This window comes from Leptonotus elevatus, chromosome 13, assembly GCF_054856555.1.
Source record: "Leptonotus elevatus isolate MCC_2025b chromosome 13, RoL_Lele_1.0, whole genome shotgun sequence".
NCBI lineage: Eukaryota > Metazoa > Chordata > Actinopteri > Syngnathiformes > Syngnathidae > Leptonotus > Leptonotus elevatus.
The window spans coordinates 9,604,427-9,627,129 of record NC_141251.1 but is presented as its reverse complement, the minus strand read 5'-3'; the positions used below and the strand labels follow the sequence as shown (position 1 = coordinate 9,627,129).

At 41.0% G+C, this 22,703-nt stretch overlaps 2 protein-coding genes across 5 annotated transcripts in view; both read left to right on the top strand.

Moving 5' to 3' along the window:
* Positions 1-9,064, top strand: part of thada (THADA armadillo repeat containing) — a 69,892-nt gene extending 60,828 nt beyond the window's left edge. For all 3 annotated transcript variants that reach the window (XM_086093300.1, XM_086093301.1, XM_086093299.1), the window contains 2 exons: positions 6,388-6,563; positions 6,823-9,064. In XM_086093300.1, coding sequence (XP_085949426.1) covers positions 6,388-6,563; positions 6,823-7,158 — 512 coding nt within the window. In that variant the 3' untranslated portion in view covers positions 7,159-9,064. The remainder of the gene's footprint in view (positions 1-6,387; positions 6,564-6,822) is intronic.
* A 1,503-nt stretch (positions 9,065-10,567) lies between these two features.
* On the top strand, positions 10,568-14,013 carry zfp36l2 (ZFP36 like 2 zinc finger CCCH-type). Of its 2 annotated transcripts, none has more exons than XM_086093699.1 (2): positions 10,568-10,926; positions 11,031-14,013. In XM_086093699.1, exons 1-2 carry the CDS (start codon positions 10,834-10,836, stop codon positions 12,207-12,209), a joined length of 1,272 nt encoding a protein of 423 aa, XP_085949825.1. In that variant the 5' UTR covers positions 10,568-10,833; the 3' UTR covers positions 12,210-14,013. The 2 variants fall into 2 exon arrangements, with proteins under 2 accessions (XP_085949825.1, XP_085949824.1); XM_086093698.1 differs by having other exon boundaries at positions 10,570-10,926; positions 11,028-14,013.
* The last annotated feature ends 8,690 nt before the right edge of the window (positions 14,014-22,703 follow it).

Genomic DNA, 22,703 nt, shown 5'->3' with positions numbered 1-22,703 from the left:
CCGGCTTTCTTGTTTGCGTGACTTTCCCGTCCCCTGATGTTCTGTTCGTTTACTGTGAATGTGTGTGCGCGCGCGAGCGTGTGCATGTTTTATTACCTCTCATCAAGTGTCTGAGGTGTTAATTGTTTCAGAGGAGACAATGCTTCTACCCCTTTGATATAGAGTACAAAGACATTCACACACGTTTCCCTCCGGGAAAAAAAAATGGAAACATTTCATTTAAAACATTTTTGTTTTTCTGTGCAATAGAGCACTGAAGACCTCAGATTTGTTGAAGTGATTCTTTCCCAACGCTTTGAGGCACAAAGGAGCTATTGTCCATGACTTGAAGATTTATTAATCTTCAATTGAACCTATTCCCACCACTGCCCAAATACCTCAAGACTAATTGGGTCTGAAATCAAACTCTGCTCACCCTCACTGGACCTCCAGCAATGACGGTGTAGGATGGGAACAAAGGGTTCACTTCATGGACAGTATATATAGCACAAAGGGATTTGAAGTGGCCACTGGCTTATTGAGAGGGCATTTAATGTGATTGGAAGCACAAAATGGCAACGCGAATATGGAGCTTATCCTCTTCTCGACTTGCCTTTATACTTTTGCATTTGTTTTTACGGCAACAACGGTGAGATATTGTTGTGATGGTATGACAAATGAAAGCACAAAATAATGATGATGGTAATTATAAATAATTGTGCTGGAATGTATGATTTGTGTGGCAATCTTTGACCGACTATTTTGAAGACAAACTGCCGCCACGCCCACATTTAGCAGTTCATTCTGACCCAGTGGATTGTTATCAGACAGGTTGTCCAATATAGCCCACTTTGCTGACTGTAAAGCAACAACTCCACTTTACTTTACTCAACTTACCACAGCTGCATGTGACGTGCTGTACGTAAAGTAAAAATCAGACATATAAAAACAAAGACGGCTAAAACAATAGCATAAGACAAGTCCTTTTGTGTCATATGACTTTCACAAGTCCTTTCTCTTAGTTAATTCATTAACAGCAGATGATGCAGCTGAATGATAGCGAAGGGCCTTTTAGAGCAAGCCACTCATTAAACAGACCTTGTCCTATTTCAGGCGGACACTCACCCAACTATTACACCAGCAGCACAAATATAACAGCAATTATAAAGTACACATAGACAAGTCGCTACTCTTGACATTTACGCAACATTTTTACACTTTTTACTTTTTACATTTTATGCAAAACACAACATTTAAAAAAAATTCTGTTTGCATGCCACAGCTCTCAGTCTTAAAGGGGAGGTCAACCCCCAAAATATTTTTTTGACAATATGTTCTACCACTAGTCTAAATAAGTTATTCTGGTTAACATTGCGTTAGAAGGAAATATGAGTTAAGCAGCTAAATCAAGCCATTTTTAGCCATCTCAGGGGGCGGCCATTTTGCCACTTGCTGTCGACTGAAGATGACATCACAGTTGCTCAGGTCGCGGGTAACAACCAATCACAGCTCAGGACAGGTGAGCTGTGATTGGTCGTTGCCTGAGCCTAAATTTGAAGAGTTTCCTCGTCCACTGCACACACTCATCATCCTCTTTTTCTAATCAGTTAATTACTTGCATAATTAAAAATGGGGGAAAATGGCAATATTTTGACATGAACAAATATTCTGAATGTCTTACTATGCATGCAGTTATGTTTATTGCTCAAACACAACCTGTGCTACCTTTAACGTAGCCATACGCTAAAGGATAATCTTTGGTCAAAAAAACGGTGTGGTTGTCTGACCTCTAATGATACTTTGGGCCATAATGTTGTGTAGTGACAGTGTTGAACATTTTCTGGCAATCCCGAATAAAGCAATGCATGTCTAAATGACAAAATGTCTTTTAAAAGGGCATAAATAACTCGTGGGCAGTTGTTTGGTATTAGTCAAAGAAACACAAATTAAAATACTTGGCATTGGCTTCCCTGGCATGATATCCCTTCCAAAACATTCTTAAGAAAATTATACCAGCAAACCTTTAAGTGTGATTGGATCTGCGCCACAGCCTTGATAAGAAGAAGGAAACAGATAAATGGGTGTACATGCAACCTGTTCAAAAATGCATAGAGCCTTGCCCTCCTGAGTTTCATCTTTAGGCTTCTGTTGGCTTTTTTTTCCTCTCTCTTTTTGGAGGTGACTTTTGCATTTGCTGCAGTGAGCTCAGACCATCATTGTAACCTGGAGCACTTATTGTCATGGGGATTTTCACTCCCCTCTGGCTAATGTTTCCTGTCGGTGTCAAGATTGTTGCATTTGGTCTACATCACTGTTCGCCACCAACAACCAGAGGAAGTCAAAGCTGTAAAGACTGTGTTTTGGTTTCACACCTCTTTGCATCTCACACTTAAGCTTCCTGGACTCTCGGCTCCAAAGTGGCTTGTGTGAGGTTGAGCAAGTTTCTCGTGTGAAGAGTGAAGACCATTGTTGTTGTTGTTATACTGGTGACATCTCCGGCATGCCGCTTCAATTCATGTAGGGCAGTTCGTCTCGGAGCCTTAACCAAATATTACCTTTAAAAAAAATCGTAGCTCTCCAAGCAGTTCAGTTTTCTTTCTAAAAATTATTACGCAGTTGGAATATAACATTGCACTTAAATATAGGAAGAAAATAACTGTTCAAATGTATTGCACCAAAATGTTAAATAAAACTGAACTGTACGGAAAAAAATACACTGTACTGTAACTTTTACTCCCACACTTTAAACCACTCTATGTTTACATACAGCAATCGTGGGACTTATTTATTTGCCTTTTTGAAGAAAAGTATCACATTCTACTGTTGTTAAAGCAATTCCAGTTCACAAAGAGCTCCCAAAACACTATCACATGAGGAATAGTATTTGGACCAACAAGCAGAAAAATAAAAATCATTATATGCAAAAATACAAAATAACAGAGAACAGGGATGGATTCAGATAACTGTATCACATTAGGAGTAGTTTTTGGACCCACCAGCAGAAAAAAAAGGTGTATACAAAAATACAAAGTAACAACAGAGAACAGGGCTGGGTACAGTTAACTATCATACGAGGAGCAGTATTTGGACCCACAAGCAGGAAAAGAAAAATCCTTATATACAAAGTAACAACAGAGAGCAAGGCTGGATTCACATACATGTATCACATGAGGAATAGTATTCGGGGACACAAGCAGAAAAAAAAATCCTCATATACAAAAATGCAAAGTAACAAACTGAGAGCAGGCATTGCGACTACAAAATAAGAATGACTTGACAAAATAACTGCCGTTTGACCGTATTCTTACGCTGATTTGTACATATACATATATGTGTGTGTATAGGTTCTAAAGTTTACTAGCCAATCAGAGCAATTTCTCTGACCAGCGGTCCCTGCCACCCAGTCTACATTCGCATGCAGCTGAAAAAATTGCTGGCAGGATCTAGCTGGCGTCCATACCACCACGATTCTCGCTAACGACCTGACATTTAGTGACACCCGGCCACTGTGTTGGAATGAGTCCATCTGTCTCTCCCTCTACTCTGTTTTCTGTTGCTACCCACACTTCAGGGCAATGTCTGGGTCCTCACTATTAGCAGTACAATTTGTGTCATTTGATACACTTTAATATGCAGAATATTTTCACTGGTGTGTAAGTTATACTATACAAACAGATGGAGGCTTACACTGTGAAGGACGGAATGCAGAAAGAAGTCCTTAAGTTACAAAATGTTTAGTACCCTTCCATTAATAAAGGGATACTTGACTCATTGAGCCATTTTCAGCGGTAAAATGTTAACATTTTGTCCAGAATGAATTTGATAGCGCCATTATTTTTTCTTGTACAATTAATAACTTTAAAAACTAAATTTTCCACTTGCTGTCGACTGAAGATGGCATGACCTGTGCTGAGGAAGTAGGTAACGACCAATCATGGCTCACCTGTTTCCTGTGTTTGGTCAGCAAACTGAGCCATGATTGGTTGTTATCTGTTTCCTCAGCACAGGTGATGTCATCTCCAGTTGACAACAAGTGGAAAAAATACTGTTTAAAGGTATTAATTGTACATGAAAAATAATTAAGTTACCAAATTCATTTTGGACAAAATATTAACCTTTTGCTGCTGAAAATTGCTCAATGAGTCAAGTATCCCTTTTAAGATATGTTTTGACAATTCTGACAACAAAAGGGCAGTGCTTTTCTTTTCTTTTCTTTTTTTTGCGTTTGTCAGTTTCTAGTTATTTCAGTGACTGTTAAGATTAGTTTTTTAAACGCACAAAAAATGTACAATTCTGACAACAAAAGGGCATTGCTTTTGTCAGTTTCTAGTTATTTTAGTGACTATTTTTATTTATTTATTTATTTTTGAGGGGGTATTTTAACAATTTTATTCATGTGAAAAAGCATGGTTTTGTTTATTTGATTAAATTAAGCCAAAAAACGATTTAACAATTTAACTACCAGATGAAAAACGATTTAAATAAGTCAATCTCTTACAAGCAAACCAAGGAAGTTGTTTTTGTTGTTTTTAATTGTCAGAGGCACCGACTGGTTCAGCCATTTGACACTTATGTGAGTCAAGGTTACATTTTCCCCTGAACTTTCAAGTAGACTCCACACAGTGTATTGTAGTTGAATGGCAGCAGCACACTGACGTCTTAGTCAAATCCATTGCCACATCATTGTCTTAAAAAAAAAAAAAATTTCAATGCAAGGTAAATATACACTACAGAACAAGCAGCTCATATGCCTAAACACACATGCAAAGTTACAGTCACCCAACACTCATGCTGGTCATGGCATGAAAGACAATCTCCTTGAGAAAAAAGTATTTCACGCCAAAGCTTAAGGAAGGAAATCACGTTACAAGATGTTGGGGTTAAAAAATGCATGCAGCCATTCGGACCCTTTGTTTGGAGCCAGGGTTGGTAAGTGGACTTTTACATCAAGGCTGGGCTGCCCCTGACAAGCGGTGGCTTCTCGGTAAAGAAAAGAATTTGTCACCCAAGCTCTTAAACTGCTAAATCTCCTCTAATACTGTGCAATCAACGGCTTGTAATGTTCAGAGACTGCATCTCTCCCCCTTCAGACTCGGATTTTACGCCTCTTTTCTCAAGAGGAAAATCAATATGGGTTCCCATCACTGTATGGGTTATACTGTATGCGTGCTGATGGGGGGCTGTAAACTCCCCCCTTCACACATGCCCTCCTTTGGTTCCCATAGTGGTAGTGTTTGGACTTGGCAAACCTTTTGATGTCTGTGCCGTTATCCGGGTGTCAGCTACAGGGACGATGGTCAAGGTGGTACAACCTTTTCTACATAAAATGTACCCCCCCCCCAAAAAAAAATATGACATGATATATATATATAGCATTTTTCTTTCAAATTGAATGAAATTAACTCATTCACTCCCAGCCATTTTCACTGAAGCAACCCTCTTCGCTCCCCGCTCTTTAACTGGATTTTGACTGATTTTGCAAGGCCCACAGAATATTGTGTTCTATTTATATAAAAACATGGAACCTACCAAAAGAAAGATTAGAGTCTCTTCTTCCATCAGGGAAAAAAGTATATTAGCATTAGAATATAGCTAAGTTTCATCATTATTCACAAATCTATTGAAAACACTGGCAAAAAGAGATTGTTGTAACATGACCCTCGTTGATCTCTTGTACTCTTCTGCCACCTGCTGGCCGTTTTTTGTAATAACTACCATTACTTTAAGCGTCCTCTTCAGGTCAGAGGCGGCTGCATCAAAGACTTCTGTATGCTTTAGCATAAAAAATAAAAAAAACATTTTAAAAAATGTATAAGTACATTTTTGGGACCAATACGTTTTTAGTGGCAATTGAGTTAATGGCATTGTTTGTAATTTCCAGTCCCTGATTGTAACATGGCCACTAGAGGGTGGACGATACATGCATTGGCCATACTAGACAGACTTTACACCGATTTGATTGGCTGGATAGGAATCGGCTGATATATTGCATTTTCTGCCAAATGGGAAAAGAAAAATAACTAATTACTAAATAATGCCCTCAAAATTGAATGTAAAGGGTAATATTTATACACCTTTACTGTATGTAACTAAGTGATAGTGCTTTGCTTAATTTTCTTCCTCTCTTTTTTTCTCTAAACCTGTTTACCTGTGCAATATTTGAATGCAGAGGTCTTCTGGTCATTCCTAAAGATGAAACTCTTAGTACAAAGACTCATCAACTCGCAAGTAAAAGTCACGGTCAGAATCGACACTGGAGCATTGAAAATTAGGCGAGGGTGGAAAAACTTGCACTCGTTCGCAATTCTTTCCGAGACGGTTACAGGTTAGCGCAAAAATAATCTTGTTTCCTGATTCTTGTCGACCAATTGTGACATCTTTCCACGTCGTCAAATTTGGTTTGAACAGATGTGGCGGGCGTGGCGGTGTGTCCTCCCGTAGCCCTGGATGTTGGCGTGGGGCTCTTGTGTCGCCTATTGGAACTGTGGAAGCAGGTACCGGCAGGCGTCCTCGCTCTGACAGAGTGGCTGCTGGGAGAGGGAGAAAGCAGTGAGGCGGCACGTGCAGATGACGACTCCAGTCTGGTAAAAAATCAAATAAAATCGCATACCACTTTTTGGCACACTCCTAATAAGGTACTAGTGATTGAACTTCCCCCTTTTGATTTTAGTGCCACATTTGCCCCCTGCTCTGCCTTTTGGCCGATTCTGAACATTTGTACGTGCAACTCAAGGCACAAATGCGTGCGACTATTTGTCCATATGTCCTGGATGTGTTAAAAACGACGGGAGGCTTCTTGCCTAAAAGTGTTAATGGAGCAATTTGTCTGTTTTGATTGAATAGGATGAAGAGGACTTCCTGTTTGAAAAGGGCAACCTTAACCTGTGGGCCGAGCCGGTCCAGTGGGTGACGCTGCTTCACAGACACCTCGTTTCCCTCATCCTTATCTACAAACAGAGCGAACAATTAGGACGTCCCGAGCAGGAGCAGGCTCACCAAGTGGACGCGCTGGCTTCCAACGCCCGAGCCAAACTGTTGAGCTCCAAACAGGCCCTGGAGTCCCTCCCGGTCCTGCCGCAGTTCTCCTGCCCCATGGAGCACGCCCGACTGCTACTGCAGCAGCAGAGGGCCACTCTGGCTCTGGATGTGCTGGACACCCTGAGAGGCGAAATTGAGTAATACTGTCGAGTTGGGAAATATGGAGGACCAAAACTGCCAAAATTAAAAATAAATACATGAATAAATAAATGACTAAAAGTTCAAATAAAAAAAATGTAATAAAAAAATAAATATAAATGGAAATACAAACAACAAAATACATATGTATCAATAAATAAATAAAAGTGAAAATAAAATAAAAAACGAGATTTAAAAAAATATATATATCAAAATAAATGTTGAAATAAATACAAAAATAAATATATAAATAGAATTAAATATCAGTCAATAAATAAAAACGCTCTGCTCTCACATTTATTTATTTCAGGCTGAAATGTTATTCAAATGAGGGGGCGGTCCTGAGCGTGTTTTGGGTTGGGCTCCGCTGTTGCAAACTGCCTAGAGTGAGCGGTTTGGCGAACAAGGAAGTCTTGCCGGCTTGCATGGAGAGCTCTAGCAATGGACTACATGTGGACATGTATGTGGACAAGATAGTCGTCCATTGCTGGCGCTTTCCATGCAAGCCGGCAAGACTTCCTTGTTCGCCAACCCGCTCACTCGACCACTGAAAGAAGTCCAACCAAGACATGCTTAGGACCGCCCCCTCGTCCTGACAAAGCATGTGCAGCATGAAATAAATAAATGAACGTTTTTATGTATTGATTGCTATTTAATTATATTTATTTCGACATTTATTTTTATATTTATTTATATTTTTGGAATCAAATTTTTTATATTTATATTTATTTTTACTTTTATTTTTTTATTTATGAATATATAATTTTGTTTTCCATTTATATTCTTTTTTTAATTTAACTATATTTTTTATATCCGTTTTTATTTTCACTTTTAGTCATTTATTTATTTATTCATTTTTTAATTTGGGCGGTTTGGTCCTCCATACCTGTCACACAAAAATGTTCTTGTGTGATCAGGAAAGTCGTTTTTTATCATATTTTTACCGCCTGCTCATGTCTTTTTTATTTTAATTTTTATGACTCTTGTTTTTTGATTTCTGGAATTTAATCTTTTTAGAATTGATTTTGGATTTAAATGTGTTAGTGTTAAAAATGTAGGACCACATCTGGAAATTTCCACAACAAAATGGCAAAACACTCACGTGTTCAGATTAATGTCGTTGTTGTATTATTAAATCATTCATACACTCTTCTCAAACAGGCATTTTCAATAGTTGATTAACAGGCTTTGGACCGGGTTGGTACAAAGGGATGTGTGTTTCATCAAAGTTGTCCAATAACATAATAGAATTGAAATATAACTATCTAAAATATTTTTTTAAAACTGCTTTTTTTTCGTCTAAGATTTAAGCTTGGTGCAAAAAGCATAACTTCAAGCCTCCCATTCAAGTTGCACATTGCGAGTCCACTTTGACTTCCTTTACTTTCATGTTTATTAATCCTTCCAATTGGACTTTGTTTTGTCCTTCCCTCGAGTTATATAATATAGAGGACAGCACAATAGACTACTGTCTGTGTGCCTGTGTGTGTTTACGGTGGCCATATACACATCGACCCTTCCCCTCCCTGCTATCCATGTTCCTTGCTACAGTCAAACTGACGTAATGTTTTGGAACTGTTCAAACTGCTCCCATAAAAAGAGAGCTGTCTGATTAGGAGCCATTCCTGCGGACAAGAACACGTTTAAGGGATTTCTCAAGAATTTGACCGTGTCTGGCCTTCACTTCAAATTGTTTATCTCGACTGCAGACAGCAAATGGAGCAAATGGTCCCGGAGCATAATTTTAGGGTAGTAGTAGTAGATTCCAAACTCTTATGTCATTTTTTTCCCCCTGCCTGTTTCTGTCGTCAACTCTTGAGATGATATTAAATCATGTAAAAATAAACTTGATATATTTTTAGATCCTATTTTGTAATTATGATCCTAAATTAAAAGGCTATAATGGTTACTGGTGTTGCAGAAACCGTCAATTTCTGGTAGCGCGCTGCGCATTTTACACCCGGTCGCATCCATGCGCTCCCAACTTAGTGAGGTTCTTCAATGTTTTGTGAAGCTAACATTTAATTTGAACATTCAGTAATTCATCTGTAAAGTATTTGACTTTGAAAACAGAGAGTCACAGTTCAAGTGGCAACTATAGACGCCGGAGAGCCAGAGAGGTGTTTGTCTGCTTCCTGTCTGACTACTGTCAAAGGTGCTCTTGAGCAAGGTGCCAAGGCTAACCACTTGTTCACTGTGCAGCCTTTTGGTGAGTATGGTGTATGTTACTAAAATGTTTTTGCCATGGTAGGCAAGGTTACTAGATTAACATTGTTTCAGAACTACTCATGATGAACAAAAGCCTCTTGAGTTAAATAAAATAAACTATATATATATAGAGAGAGAGAGAGACTATTATATATATATATATATATATATATATATATATATATATACAGGAAATAGTTTTAATAGTATAAGAAACAAAACAGAAAATAGGACTACGTCTGCAAACATACATGTCATGTGGCAGCATTTGCCGCCGTACAAAACCTTGCTCAGCAGGGGGCGCACTGGCTTCTTTGATGTCACTTCCGAACACGCTCGCCAGGGGGCAGCATTACACTGTTGTTCCACATACAAACCACATTCCTTCACTCTTGTGCTCCCAGACTCTGAAAAACAAGTTCGATGAAGGAAGAGCGCTGAGGAAGAAAAGGAAAAAAGTTCTTACCACAGTTGGTTTTGTTTTATTTTTACTGAGCTGTAGGAAGCACAGGTTTCCCGTACTACGGTTAATTATTCATGTTAATTTTTGGGGGGAAATATTAAACGTAACTGTCTTATAGTTTATGTGTTGTCCATCCATAGGCTGAAATAGACTGTTGTTACCCTGTTTTGTGGATTATGCAACGGGTAAATGCAAAAAAAAAAAAATAATCGCCCTGCACTCTGCCTGGACTACTCTCCGCTCATACTTGTGGTCTCACCCGATCCACGGGGAGAGAGAGCAAGGGTGAGGCAGTTTCCTTCCATTACAAATACATGCGCATGCTTCCAAGTGAGACAGCAGGAGGGGAGGGGGTGCGGGGGTCTCAGTTGCAGTCGTGCTGGTTAAAGCCCCACAAGTTTGCAGGAAGTCTGTATATGTGAGCATCCAAGATACATTAAATGCCCCCCCTAGATTTAAGGAACACGAATTGATGGTCTCAATGGAAGTCCGTTTTTCTGACCAACATCTGCTCATTTGGATGCGATGTGTGATTTAAAACGGGGGGGGGGGGGGCGGCTTTGGGGATGTGTTGATGGCCGATGAGGGGAGGGGCTTTAGGGTTGAATTTCAAGGCGTGGTGTCAAAGAATAAGCGACCAACCGGTGAGTGGATGTTTTTTTTTTTTTTAAATGAGAAGACGGAAAAGAGGAGGTGACACTGGCAAAACTTTTCTACGACTTAGTTCATTCGCCCCTCCCCGGCCACCGGCACGCATTTATAGCCTGCAAAAAGGGGCTTGAGCCCACAGTGAAGCACTTTTGGCTCAGCGCTTCTTCAGGGGAGGAATCACACCCATCTACTACTCATCAACACACACAAAAAACTATCCCCGCTCTCGTTTTCCTTTGTCGGTTACAAAGTCCCCCGGTTGTTTTTGAAACAACTTTCCAGAACATTTTCCCTCAACCAAAAAGCAGTCGTGGCACAAACCAGCGCTCGTCGCAGTGCAGCCTGCTCGTTCCTCCATGAAAGAAGAAGTGCACCAGCAAATTTGGGGAAACGACGACATGTCTGCGACCGTCTTGTCCGCCTTCTACGACATGGACATGCTTTACAAGGTACAGCTGCTCGTTTAATTTGAGTTGAGTGCATCATGTTGCAACAAGTTGCAGCCATGTGACCGGAGTGCAATTGCTAACATGTCCGTTCTCTCCCGCAGCAGGATAAAAGCACGAACATGAACGCCCTCCACATCAACAGCATGCTGGACAAGAAGGCGGTCGGAGCTCCGGTCACCTCCGCGGGCTTCGGTGGCCCCTTCACGCCGGGATTTTTCCGCCGAAACTCCACCAGCAACGTGGAGGCGATGAACAACGGCAACAAGTACGCCACGAGCTCCTCTTACAGCAGCCTGAAGGAGAACACGCCGAGCGGAACGACCACTCTCATGAACAAGGAAAACAAGTTCCGCGACCGCGCGTACAGCGAGAGCGGAGAGCGGGCCGTGCTGCAGCAGAAGGCCGGCTCTCAGATCAACTCCACCCGCTACAAGACCGAGCTGTGCCGGCCCTTCGAGGAGAACGGCTCGTGCAAGTATGGCGAGAAATGTCAGTTCGCCCACGGCTACCACGAGCTCAGGAGCTTGTCCCGCCACCCCAAGTACAAAACGGAGCCGTGTCGCACGTTCCACACCATCGGCTTCTGCCCCTACGGTCCCCGGTGTCACTTTATCCACAACGCCGACGAGCGCCGGCCCGCTCCGGCCGCCAACGCCAACGTGCAGGCGGGGGAGTCCCGCGGCTTTGGCCAAAGGGACATCCTCCCCCCTCAGCAGCAGCAGCACTGCTACGGCCAGAGGGACAGACCAAAGCTTCACCACAGCCTTAGTTTCTCCGGCTTCTCCAGCCACCACGGCTTGGACTCCCCGCTGCTCGAAAGCCCCACGTCGCGAACCCCGCCGCCGCCCGCCTCCTCCTGCATGTCCTCCTCCAGCTTCTACGACGACGTGCTGTCGCCCAACACCATGTCTTGCATCCACAGTGCCTTCAACTTACCCGGGCAAGACTTAAAGACTTTGCTGGCCCCACTGGCCTTGCACACCTCCGGCGGCTACTCCAACAACCACTCGGCCGGCGGCGCCCTCTACGGGGGCGTGCAGGGCGGCATGTGCCCCCCGTCGCCTCCCACGTACAACATGAGCCACTTGCAGACGCTGCGCCGTCTCAGCGAGTCGCCGGTGTTCGAGCCTCCCCCCAGCCCGCCAGACTCGCTCTCAGACCGGGAAAGCTACGCCAGCGGGTCCCTCAGCTCCTCCGGGAGCCTCAGCGGCTCCGAGTCCCCCAGTCTGGACGCTGGGAGACGTTTGCCAATCTTCAGCAGGCTGTCGATTTCAGATGACTGAGCGTGTTTATTTTAATTTAATTTTTGTAGTGGATTATGTCAGCAGCTTCCACCTTGCTAAAGTGCCTTTGAGCAACAAGACATTGAATCTACCAGCTGAAGGGGTGGTGGCCCTGCTCTGACCTCCCTGGTGGGGGGCAAGTGAGGAAAGTTCCACCCACGGGGATCAATAAGTGTCCTTGACCTGGCATTAGATAACTTTTTTTGTTTCATTCTTTGTAATATAGCTGTATTAAAGGTTTAGATAGAAAACAGAAGGCATTCCAATAGTGCCTTGCCCAAGGGCTCATGCCAGCCCCCCTTCCCTGTTTTTTGTTTTTGCTCTATCAGGCGAGTCACACTTTTCCTGGGATTAGATGACTTGACAAGACGAAGAGACTATAAAAGCGAGTCGATTTCCTCCTATCCTGCCAAGAATTTGCCTCGACTCAAAGTAACTTTTTTTCCTCCTTTTTTCAAAGTGCTTTTTGTTTTTTTCTTCTCCTCTGAAAAGCTTCAACTTCCATTCCATATCTGTCTTCTCACAGTGCCACCCAGTGGTTAGGTTGGTTAGTGTAGCTTGTTGCTTGGTTGAAAAGCACTCTTGAGTTGGGTTTGTTTGGGGAAATCACTGCTGATGGTTGAATATATATTTTTTTAGCTGTTTGAGTGATTTGCATAGCGGTGCATAACTGGCTATGGACTATTTAACTTATTTATTATCTTGTGAAACAAGTATAGGCTACATTGGTAATTTGTGTCCATACTATATTTATCAAGTATGATGAAGCAATAGATCTATATTCTTTTATGTTTAAATTATGATCGCCGTTATTAATCTGCATAAAGTGGAGTGTATGTTCTTTTCACAGTAATATATATTGTTTTCTTCTTCTTTTTTTTTGTAACTTCACTTGGTTATTTTTTATTGTAAATGAGTAAAAAAAAAATCTTAATTTAAGAGAACTTATGTGATATTTATTTCATTAATTTTGTTTCCTTGTTTACGTTTATTAAAGTTTGCATAATTGCTGTTTTGCTTCTGAGCTTGTGTGTCAATGCTGTAGAAGGCTTTTTTTTTTTTTCTCCTGAGAATCCCTATTTAGATGATTCTGTAGAATGTAAACACAATGTGGTTGTATAGACCGTCCAAACCTTGTTTTATTTAGATCAGCGACAAAGAATCCAAGTCAATAAATTAACCAAAAAGTATTCCCCCCCTTCCCCCACACCCATGTTTTTTTCCTCTGTTTGCACGAGGTCACACTGTGATTCCAGCCACGTGCTCAAGAATGTAGCAATCCCATGTGCCCCAGTATTATTGTGTAGTGCCTATGGGGCTCATCAACATGACATGCCTTTAAAATTAACCAAATAAAGTATTTTTCTTACCATGGCATCTTTTATACGCAGGCTAAAATGAATGTAGTTTTGGATTCTATTTTTACGAAAGGTTGTTACCACTCAGATACTCTGACAACAACAGCCATAACCTCTCTTAGTCCCCATTCCTCTTCATTTGATTTTTGCTCAGCTTTTCTTTCTTTTGATATCAAAATCTAGTCTGAGTGTCGAGTTTGCTGCAGAGGGAAGTGGTTGAACATGTCTGGTTTGTACATAGTAGGTACAGGGGGATGCACACTATGTACTTTTGACTACTTTATCAGAAGTAAAGCTTTTTGAATGTAACAAAATGGACAAAAAGGCAACAAGAGTTGTTTATTTTTCGGGGAGTCAGTTCACTACAAATTGAGTGTGAGACTGTTAACTTTGTACTGTACATTTTTTTTGTAGTTCTCCCAATAAAAAAAAAACTTTTTGAAAAAGTTTGTTTTCGTAGTCATTTGGCAATTGAGGTCGTTTTGACTTGATCTGTTGCAGACATGAACACATAAGGAATATTACCACAATGGCACTTAAAAGTTTCAAACAAAAGTCTGGAGACAATTGAAAATGAGTCCAAGACACCACAGAGCCTGGCCTAAATCATTTCTAGCCTAAGGTTCTCGTTCTTCTCAGTGCACTGACAATTCAACAAGCACACACTTGTCATTGTGAGACACAACTGCAAACCAAAAAAAAACTTAATCCAGAGGTGATCTGCAAACTCATAAAGCTAAAGCATGGGAATATTATCCCATGCGGCAAATAGCTGTAGTTTTACAGTGTTGATTTGTTACCATTAGAAGTTTTTATTTATTTATTTTTTATTTGCACTAGGGTTGTAGTGCACTGCATTATACAGACAGGTGTTGTGGGCATGCCCAGGAATAGGAGGAGCCCCCGAGGTAGACCGAGGACACGTTGGAGGGACTGACTATGTTGAACAAATTTGGAATGCTTCCTTATCTCTTGGTTTAATAAGAGGAGGTGGCTGGAGACAGAGCGGTGCGGGCATGTGGACTTACACTGCTGCCCCCGCAACCTTGACCCACCTAATTGGAAGAAGAGAAATAGATGACTGGCCATACTTAGACCTGTATGCTGTGTTTTGATTCGCTAATGTAGCTAAATGGAAAAAAACCAACATATGAAAACCTCTCAGTATGGTGCTGTTTGGTTAACGACACTAATAAACAATAAACATTATTGAATAGCTATCCACTCAGCATTATTATCTTTTTAAATGCCACATAATTCGTGATCAACTATGGCACGTTGCAACTTGCTCAGCTCAGCATTTGACAAGGTTGATATTTTCTACATAAAACCTATCATACCTGAATACCATATTTGGACAAATCATTAACTATATCAGTAACTTAAAATGGTGGCTTTTCATCTACTTAACAGCCCCAATTGAACTACTCTACTGTCTAGACAACATTCTAAACTTTCATCTCTCATGTTCTGAGTTAAAATTTTTAGTATTGTTTTTAAGGAATATGAATTCAGCAGCAAAATCCATCTGGGCGGGCGGCCATTTTGCTTCAATTTGCTGAGATGGATAAACACAGGCGGATTTTGCTGCTTAATAAGGAAGTCAACGGCCCCAAAATTCTTGACAATAATATGTTATATGTGACCTCACTAGTCTAAACATGACATTTTGAATAATATTACATTTGTGGAATATGAGTTAAGCAGCAAAATCCAGCTCTTTTATTAATCTCAGTGGGCGGCCATTTTGCCACTTGCTATCGACTGAGGATGACATCAATGTTGCTCAGTAACAACCAATCACAGGTGACCTGTTTTGTGAAGCTGAGCTGTGATTGGCTACCTGAGATCTGAGCAACATTGATGTCATCTTCAGTCGACAGCAAGTGTCAAACATGGCTGGATTTTGCTTAAGAAACTAATATTCCACAAATGTAATATTAATCAGAATGCCATGTTTAGACTAGTGAGGTCACATATTATTGTCAAGAAATGTTTAACTCATTCACTTCCACATATTCCACAGCATATTGTGTTCTATTGCTATAAAAACATTGAGCCTACCAAAAAAAAAAAGATAAAAGTCTCTTCTTTCATCAGGAACAAATTTATATTTATATCTGTTTCCGTTTTGCAGCAATTAGTATTAGAACATAGCTAAGTTTGATCATTATTTACAAATCTGCATTAAATTGTGGGGCAGAGGTGGCAAATCCTGGTCCAGGAAGTAAAAACCCTGCCACCGTTTGGCTTTAGGCCCTGATCCTAGCTAGCTAGCTCCCTAGTAGGCAAATGAACACCATGGGAGCTAGCTAGTTCCTAATATTTGCCACATTTCCTTTACTGTTACAAATGAATACAAGTATAATAGTTGGACTCTTCTAGTGTCTAGACAACATTCTTATCTCTGGCCCATATTCTGAGTAGGACCACAGTGGCTGTGCCAATTTTCCCGGAACTTCTAAAAGAATACAGTAAGTGTTTTTTTGTTTTTTTTCACTCTTGTGAAGTTATCAGTGGTCGCATAGGCATTAAGAAAATAAGAGTCCCAGCAGCCACGCAGTGCCTGGAGTTCACGCCAAGATAAGGTGGGCCGATAAAGGCCCAGGCTAATATTTACTGTGTCCTCAGTATTTCATAATGAAGTGTGTTTATCAGAGCAGAGCCAAGGGCTGCACAATGCTGTGGGCTGTGCCAAGTAGGATACCTGTGGCTGCGTGTGTGTGTGTGTGCGAATGTGTCTGTGAGAAAATGTAGTTAATGGCTGCGTGTGCCAATCACTAAACCTACATGTTACGCATGATGACGTGTTTCATACATGTCAGCTCTGTAAAAGATAATCTCCCGCTCCACATGTAGCAGTGTTTGTGTGCATGTTGGGGTCTTACTGGTTAATGAGTCTGGAGTTGCCACAATGAAAGGAAATTCTCTGACTTGTGATTAGGGCAGGAAGAACACGGGTTCCTGGCCACCACCCATTTCCACCTCTTCTCTGTCTTGCTGTTTTTCCTCCTCCGTCAGTTTCCTTTCTCTCCTCTGTAGTGGTGGCCAGCGGCTTGGAGAAGTTACTATTTGTGTTCCACTGCCGCATTGGGAAGCTCAGCTCGTCCTGGTATTGTTTTGGGCATGCTCAGGGCCGACCTGAGGTCAGGCAGTAATTGCTCATACTTTCGAGACGTTGTTTTGGCCTCCAGTGTACGATGGGTGGAAGATAGTGTTATTTTTTTCAGCCATTTTTAAATGTAGTCTCAGTTTTAGTCCAATTTCAATTACACTTAGTTTTTATCATCAACCTCATCCCATTTTTATTTAGTCACATTTTAGTCGACTCGAGCATTTTAGTCTTTATTTTAGTCCATGAAAACATAATTGTATTCGTCAAATTTTACTCAACAGAAACTGTCAACATTTTTGTCTGTTTTTAGTCAGGACAATCCCCTTTAAAAAACATTTTGTCAACCATCTAATCTAAAACTACTTCACATAAATTTTCTCTCATCTTTTTGATTTAAATCAACTTCATACACAATTACAGTGTATCAACAAGTGGCTATTATGTCTCAATGCTACAAGCTAAATTAGCTAGCATTAGTTAGCAGTCAGATTAACATTGGCCTATAGCTGTTGCATTAATGTTACGTTGCACACGCTAGATGCAGATTTGAAAGAGGGGGGGGGGGTGTCACTGTGTGTTACTGACAGATTAGCAGAGACAGGATTTTACAAAATTATCTCATCTTTGTTCGTGAGCTAAAATGTCCATAGATTTGAGTCCAGTCTTTATCAAGTGAGCTAAATTTTCGTCTCGTCTTTATTAGTCGACGAAAACGCATACTGATTTATTTTCGTCTAGTCTTGTCTAGTTTTCATCCGGTGAAAAATGTGTGTTGACGAAAATATTTTTATTTCGTTTTTATTAACAAAATTAACACTAGTCATTAATAGATTCCCAACTATAAATGGAAGAACAAATGCTGTTCACTTAAAGTGTACACCGAGTGCCAGATAAGGCCCGCGTCTGCTGTTTTTGATCTACATTGCCATCAAGTTTATTTCTCTTTCTCAGTGGTGCAAATCAACTATTATCCATTTTCCGTGTTGAAACTACCTCACTCCACAAATAAATGCCATAAAGGTGAGTCAAGGTGAGCGGCTGTACGCGGATGCTGAGAAAGGTCATCTTGTTTTCCCGCCGCTGATGTTGATCTCGTTCAACCGTTGCTGCTTGGCCCTCTGTGTTCCTCTCCCTTTGACGCCTGCCAGCTTGTAAATATTTGCAAAGCATCTTGTGAGGGGCCCGAGTGTTTACTGCCAACGTTTGTGGCTCCTCAGCAAGTGTCTGTGTGGATGGAAGGAGGGATGCATCTTGCTTGCTGCGCTGTGTAAAGCTTAAAAAAAAAAAGTGTCGGATGAGGTACTTCCCTTGGTCTCTACTGTTTACTAACACTGGGCTTTGGCCGGCTACCTCCTCTGACCCCCTCAAACGACAGAAACATGCAGGAAGTGTTTGTTTAGGTCGCCCCACTCCATATAAAAGCACTGACATCATCTTTTTGGAAACAGGATATTATCGCAGAACAGATTTTCTGTATTCTTGGACAAACAAATACAGTGATAGCGCAACGCAGCTTGGCCATTTTAGGCATAGCTTTATTAGAAATGTTGTCGATTCTTGGACTTAAAATCTGCTGTGAGTGTGTGGGCATTTGGGCAATGGTTTTTGACTGTAGTTAATTACTGCTGATATGGCTTGGCTTGTTTTAGTTTAGAGGTCAAGATATTCTTGACTGCAGTTATAAAGTTCATGAAAAAACTACAGCGCAAAGCCTCTGAATACACGCAGAGGCATCCTCAAATGTCAATTTCAAAAGATATATATACATATTTTTTACAATACAGGGAGTCCTCGAGTCCTTTTTCGTTAATTTCCCATAGTAATCATGACATTTTAAAGTAGTTTAAAGTTGTGTTGTTGTTACCTCCAGTAACGAAAGTCAATCAGCCGGTCGGCTCGCCATCAGGCGCGTCATATATGTTTTGTAAAATTACTTTATTCGAAATCCGACTAAGTCGAAATTCAGGTTACATCGCCAGCGTAGAAACGGAACTTCGCCTTAACTTGAGTACTCCTGTATTATGTTCTTTGTGGCCCCACTAGTCTAACCACAACATTCTGATTAATATTACATTTGTGGAATATGAATTAAGCGGCTAAATCCACCCGTTTTGATCCGTCTCAGAGTGGCGGCCATTTTGCTACTTGCTGTTGACAGAAAAGGACATCATAGCTGAGCAGGGCTCAGCTAGGTCATGACCAATCACAGCTCACCTGTTGTCTGAGTTTGGTCATGTGACATTCACAAGCTGAGCCGCGATTGGTCGTTATCTGAGCTCTGAGCAACTGTGATCTCATTTTCTGTCCACAGCAAGTGGCAAAATGCTTTACTAAATACTTTGATTTGAATTTCCATTTTGTGAAAACAACATTGTAAATGTAAATATAATCAACTTGAAACAAATATAGTCTGCTTTACACAAAAATACACAAATACTGAATTTAAAGTGATGAACCCTCATATTTGCCAGATTTCCTTTATTGTTACAATTTTTGAAAATACATTTGTGATTGCCTCAAGACTAGTCAAAATGTGTACACTGCACCTCTGGTCCAAAATCAGTACATGAGGACAAAGAAAATGGATGGATGGATAATAAAATGAAAACCAGAAACAGGCTATAAAAGTAATTTCTTGGAATGTTCACTGTTCAGCAAAACGAGTTATCCCATAATTAGTGATAACATCATATTTAGTTACTGTTGATGGTCGGCCTTTCCATGAATTGAACTGTTTTGCTCTTTTCCAATTTCCACCCTACTGTTATGCATGTAAGCCATCGTTTATGTAACCATATAACATTGAGCAGAACCTGCAAGATGACTGACCAATATTAGCCATAAAAGCAGCACCAGCCTAAAAATAATCAAGCAGAGTATCAGAGAGATTGTTTTACTAATGAATCACTTTTTTTTTTTATTATATGGTTGCTGTAACAAAGTGCTGTTCTTCTTTCTAGACGTGTGTCCCAAATGCCTAAAATATGAGTCCGCAACACTTGTTTGTGCGCGTGATCCACATCGCTACTGTGGATCACCCACTATCTAGTGGCAATTTGTCATTTATTGGGACGAAAATGTTGGTTCCAGGTGGGAGTGTGAACAAACAGGGCAGGCACATGGAAGCCTGCAGCCGCGCCGGCGTGCCTCGGGCTGTGCCGTTCGAGAGATGCGAGCTGTAAAATGTAACATGTCCCATCTAGTTGAGTAAAGGAGCTTTACTTAGTCCAGGCGTGGTCTCCAAACACGTGATTGGCAAGCAAGCTCGGAAGGCGATAAGGAACCATATGTGAGGTGAGGAGCGCGCGGACGTCTGTGCGTGGCCTACTTACACTTCCTTGACAATATCTCTCTCTCTCGAGTCTTCAATAGCAGATAAATACATGAAAATACGCCATCGTTTTTTTGTCGTTTATTTGGAAAAATATCGCCGTTGACTTTTCTCGTTTGTCTTTTCATGCAGCATAACGATCCCTGAGTCAGTGTGCAGATATTCCGTGAGAGGATGTCCGAGCACCAGAGAAGCGCAGAGTAATTATATATAATCATCCAAATGTTTATGTTGTACAAACTTCATAACTATTCCGAGTGAGAGGCCGCGTTAGTCGTGAGTTGCTGCAACTGTGAACGGGGCCAGATGTTGTGTGATTCACCGGGATGACGGCCAGGATTGCATTGTCGTGCTCTTCACCGCACTCAATCAGTACAATCAATCACAGAGAAGTGCTGTGTAGCGCCGTCACTGAACGCGGCGAAGAAATATTCAATAATGATGAATTAAGTATATTTCTTTGACCTATCTACCTACAGGCATTAATCCAGGGAATGGTCACTCTATCAGCACACATACACAGGCAGGGTGTGATTTTATTTTTTATTTTTTTTATTTGCGTGGTGAGAAGAAGTCACAAGATTGGTTTCACTGTGTGTGAAATCCAGAGTTTGAACCAGGGGACAGGAGCTAATGATTACTAGTAAGTTAACAATAACGGACTCAAGGTTTCTTTTCAACATGTTTAACTAAATCACTTGTGGAAGTATGCATTTAAAGGTGTTAAATAAATAGCTAGCGAGCATAGGGTGACCAGATTTTCACAATTAAAAACCAGGATGTTAAAATGTTGCTGAAAATAAAATTCACAATAAATTCTCACCAAGAAGTATTTATAACAAATTGAATTGCGAGTTACCTTGGTGACCATACTTCAGCCACTGTTAAATGCTAGTTTGGCTACTAGCTCAACAGCACTAAACAATCAAAGCGCTCACCATTATCCAAACTTTTAAACTTGGTCCCAGCAGCTAGCGGTGCCGTTTACCCACTTTCGGTCCCATTTTACATTGCAAAAATACTAACAGAACTACACTACCACACTTGTCATAGGATTACATTTTTTATGATTTTAAAACAAGAAGCAGAAAGTAGTTCTAGTTCTGGTATGGCAAAAACACGCCTGTTAGCGATTAGATGCGGATGATATTAACATGAGTAAACATGAGTAAACGTAAATAGGAAGAAATTTAACAGATAAATTCAGTTTTGATTGGTTTATTGTATGAATCTCTATGTCAACTGTGAGATAGGCGCAAACAATTAGCTTGCTGACTGGATCGAATTATAAAAAACAAACGGGATGCCGGGACAAGAGCTGCGTAAAAGTGAGACAAAATAATCGGTGCTGGCGACTCGAGACCCAAGACTCAAAGCCGGGACTGTCCCGGTTAGCTAGCTAACAGGTTATCTGCTAACCTGTTCGCTAAATAAAAATGACAAAAATTAAGATGTTCTCAGTTAAGTCAAATCATAGGCAGATACTGTACATAGATGCTTCATTGAGTTACTTGACTGCCTTACAGGGTTGGTCCATTGCTGTGCGACGTCAGCATGTGCGCCATATTGGATGTGGCAGATTCGTCCATGATGCCTGTTACAAACGTTTTATTGTGATGTGCCACTACAAAATGACCTCAGCCCTGGCCACCCTACAAATTCGTTCATGAATGAGTCTACTCTACAGCCTGGCTACCAAGTCCAGCGTTCCAACAAGCGAAGCTATGCTATGGAACGCAAGAAACGACCAACTGACTTGTTAAAGACAAAACCATGTGCAGGCCTCTTACTAATTACAACAAGTACATTCAGTATAATTTACATAGTGAAACATGTGCTTTTATTTGTTTTACTTTTATTTTTTATTTTATTTTATTTGGTTTGTCAAAACATGTCATCATGTGAAACGGGTCAATGGTGCAAAAAAGGTTGGGGACTGCTTCCCAAGTGGGGCCGGAAAGAAAAGTGGCAGTATGATCACGCCGGTAAATATAAAATAAAGCAAAAGATTTATGGAGCCCCTTCTGGCTCAAAGAGGTAAAGAGTTCAGGTCACCTTTGAGGGTTGACCTGCATCTGGTGGAGGGTTTAAGGTCCTATTCCCGGATGCATTGTGTGCATGTGTGTGTGCGTGTGTATGTGTGCACGCTCCAACAGAGGAAAAGGGGTGTTGTTAGTTCTGCTAGGTCTAGTTGCAGTGTTGTAACTCACGTCCATATTTCATATCTGCAGCTTTCAAACAAAAGGCTATGTTGATATAATCTGCCGGCCAGTCAGAGGAAATGAGTGTTTGTATGCTTACAAACGAGGTTTCTGTTTCTTTTTTGGTGTGATCCTGTTTTTCCATTAAGCTCATTAAAGTGTCCTGCTTCATTTCTTAACATCACCACACGTCTATTTGTTCAAGACTTCACTGGGAGAAGTCAGACTATGTCCTGCCATTCAATGGGAGAGTTCCATTTGTATCTATTTAACGTGGTCCTCGGGGATCTTAGCAAGAAGAGATCAGGGGCCTCATTTATAAAGCTTGCGTACAATAAAAATGAGGCCAAAACTCTACGTACGAACATTTCTGCGCCAAAGGTGGTAATTATAGACAACAAACTGTCACAAGCACACAGCGGGACAGCAAGCTTTGCGAATGGACTTAAATATTCTCAACGCCCGTCATTTCTTGAAAAAGCCTCATGC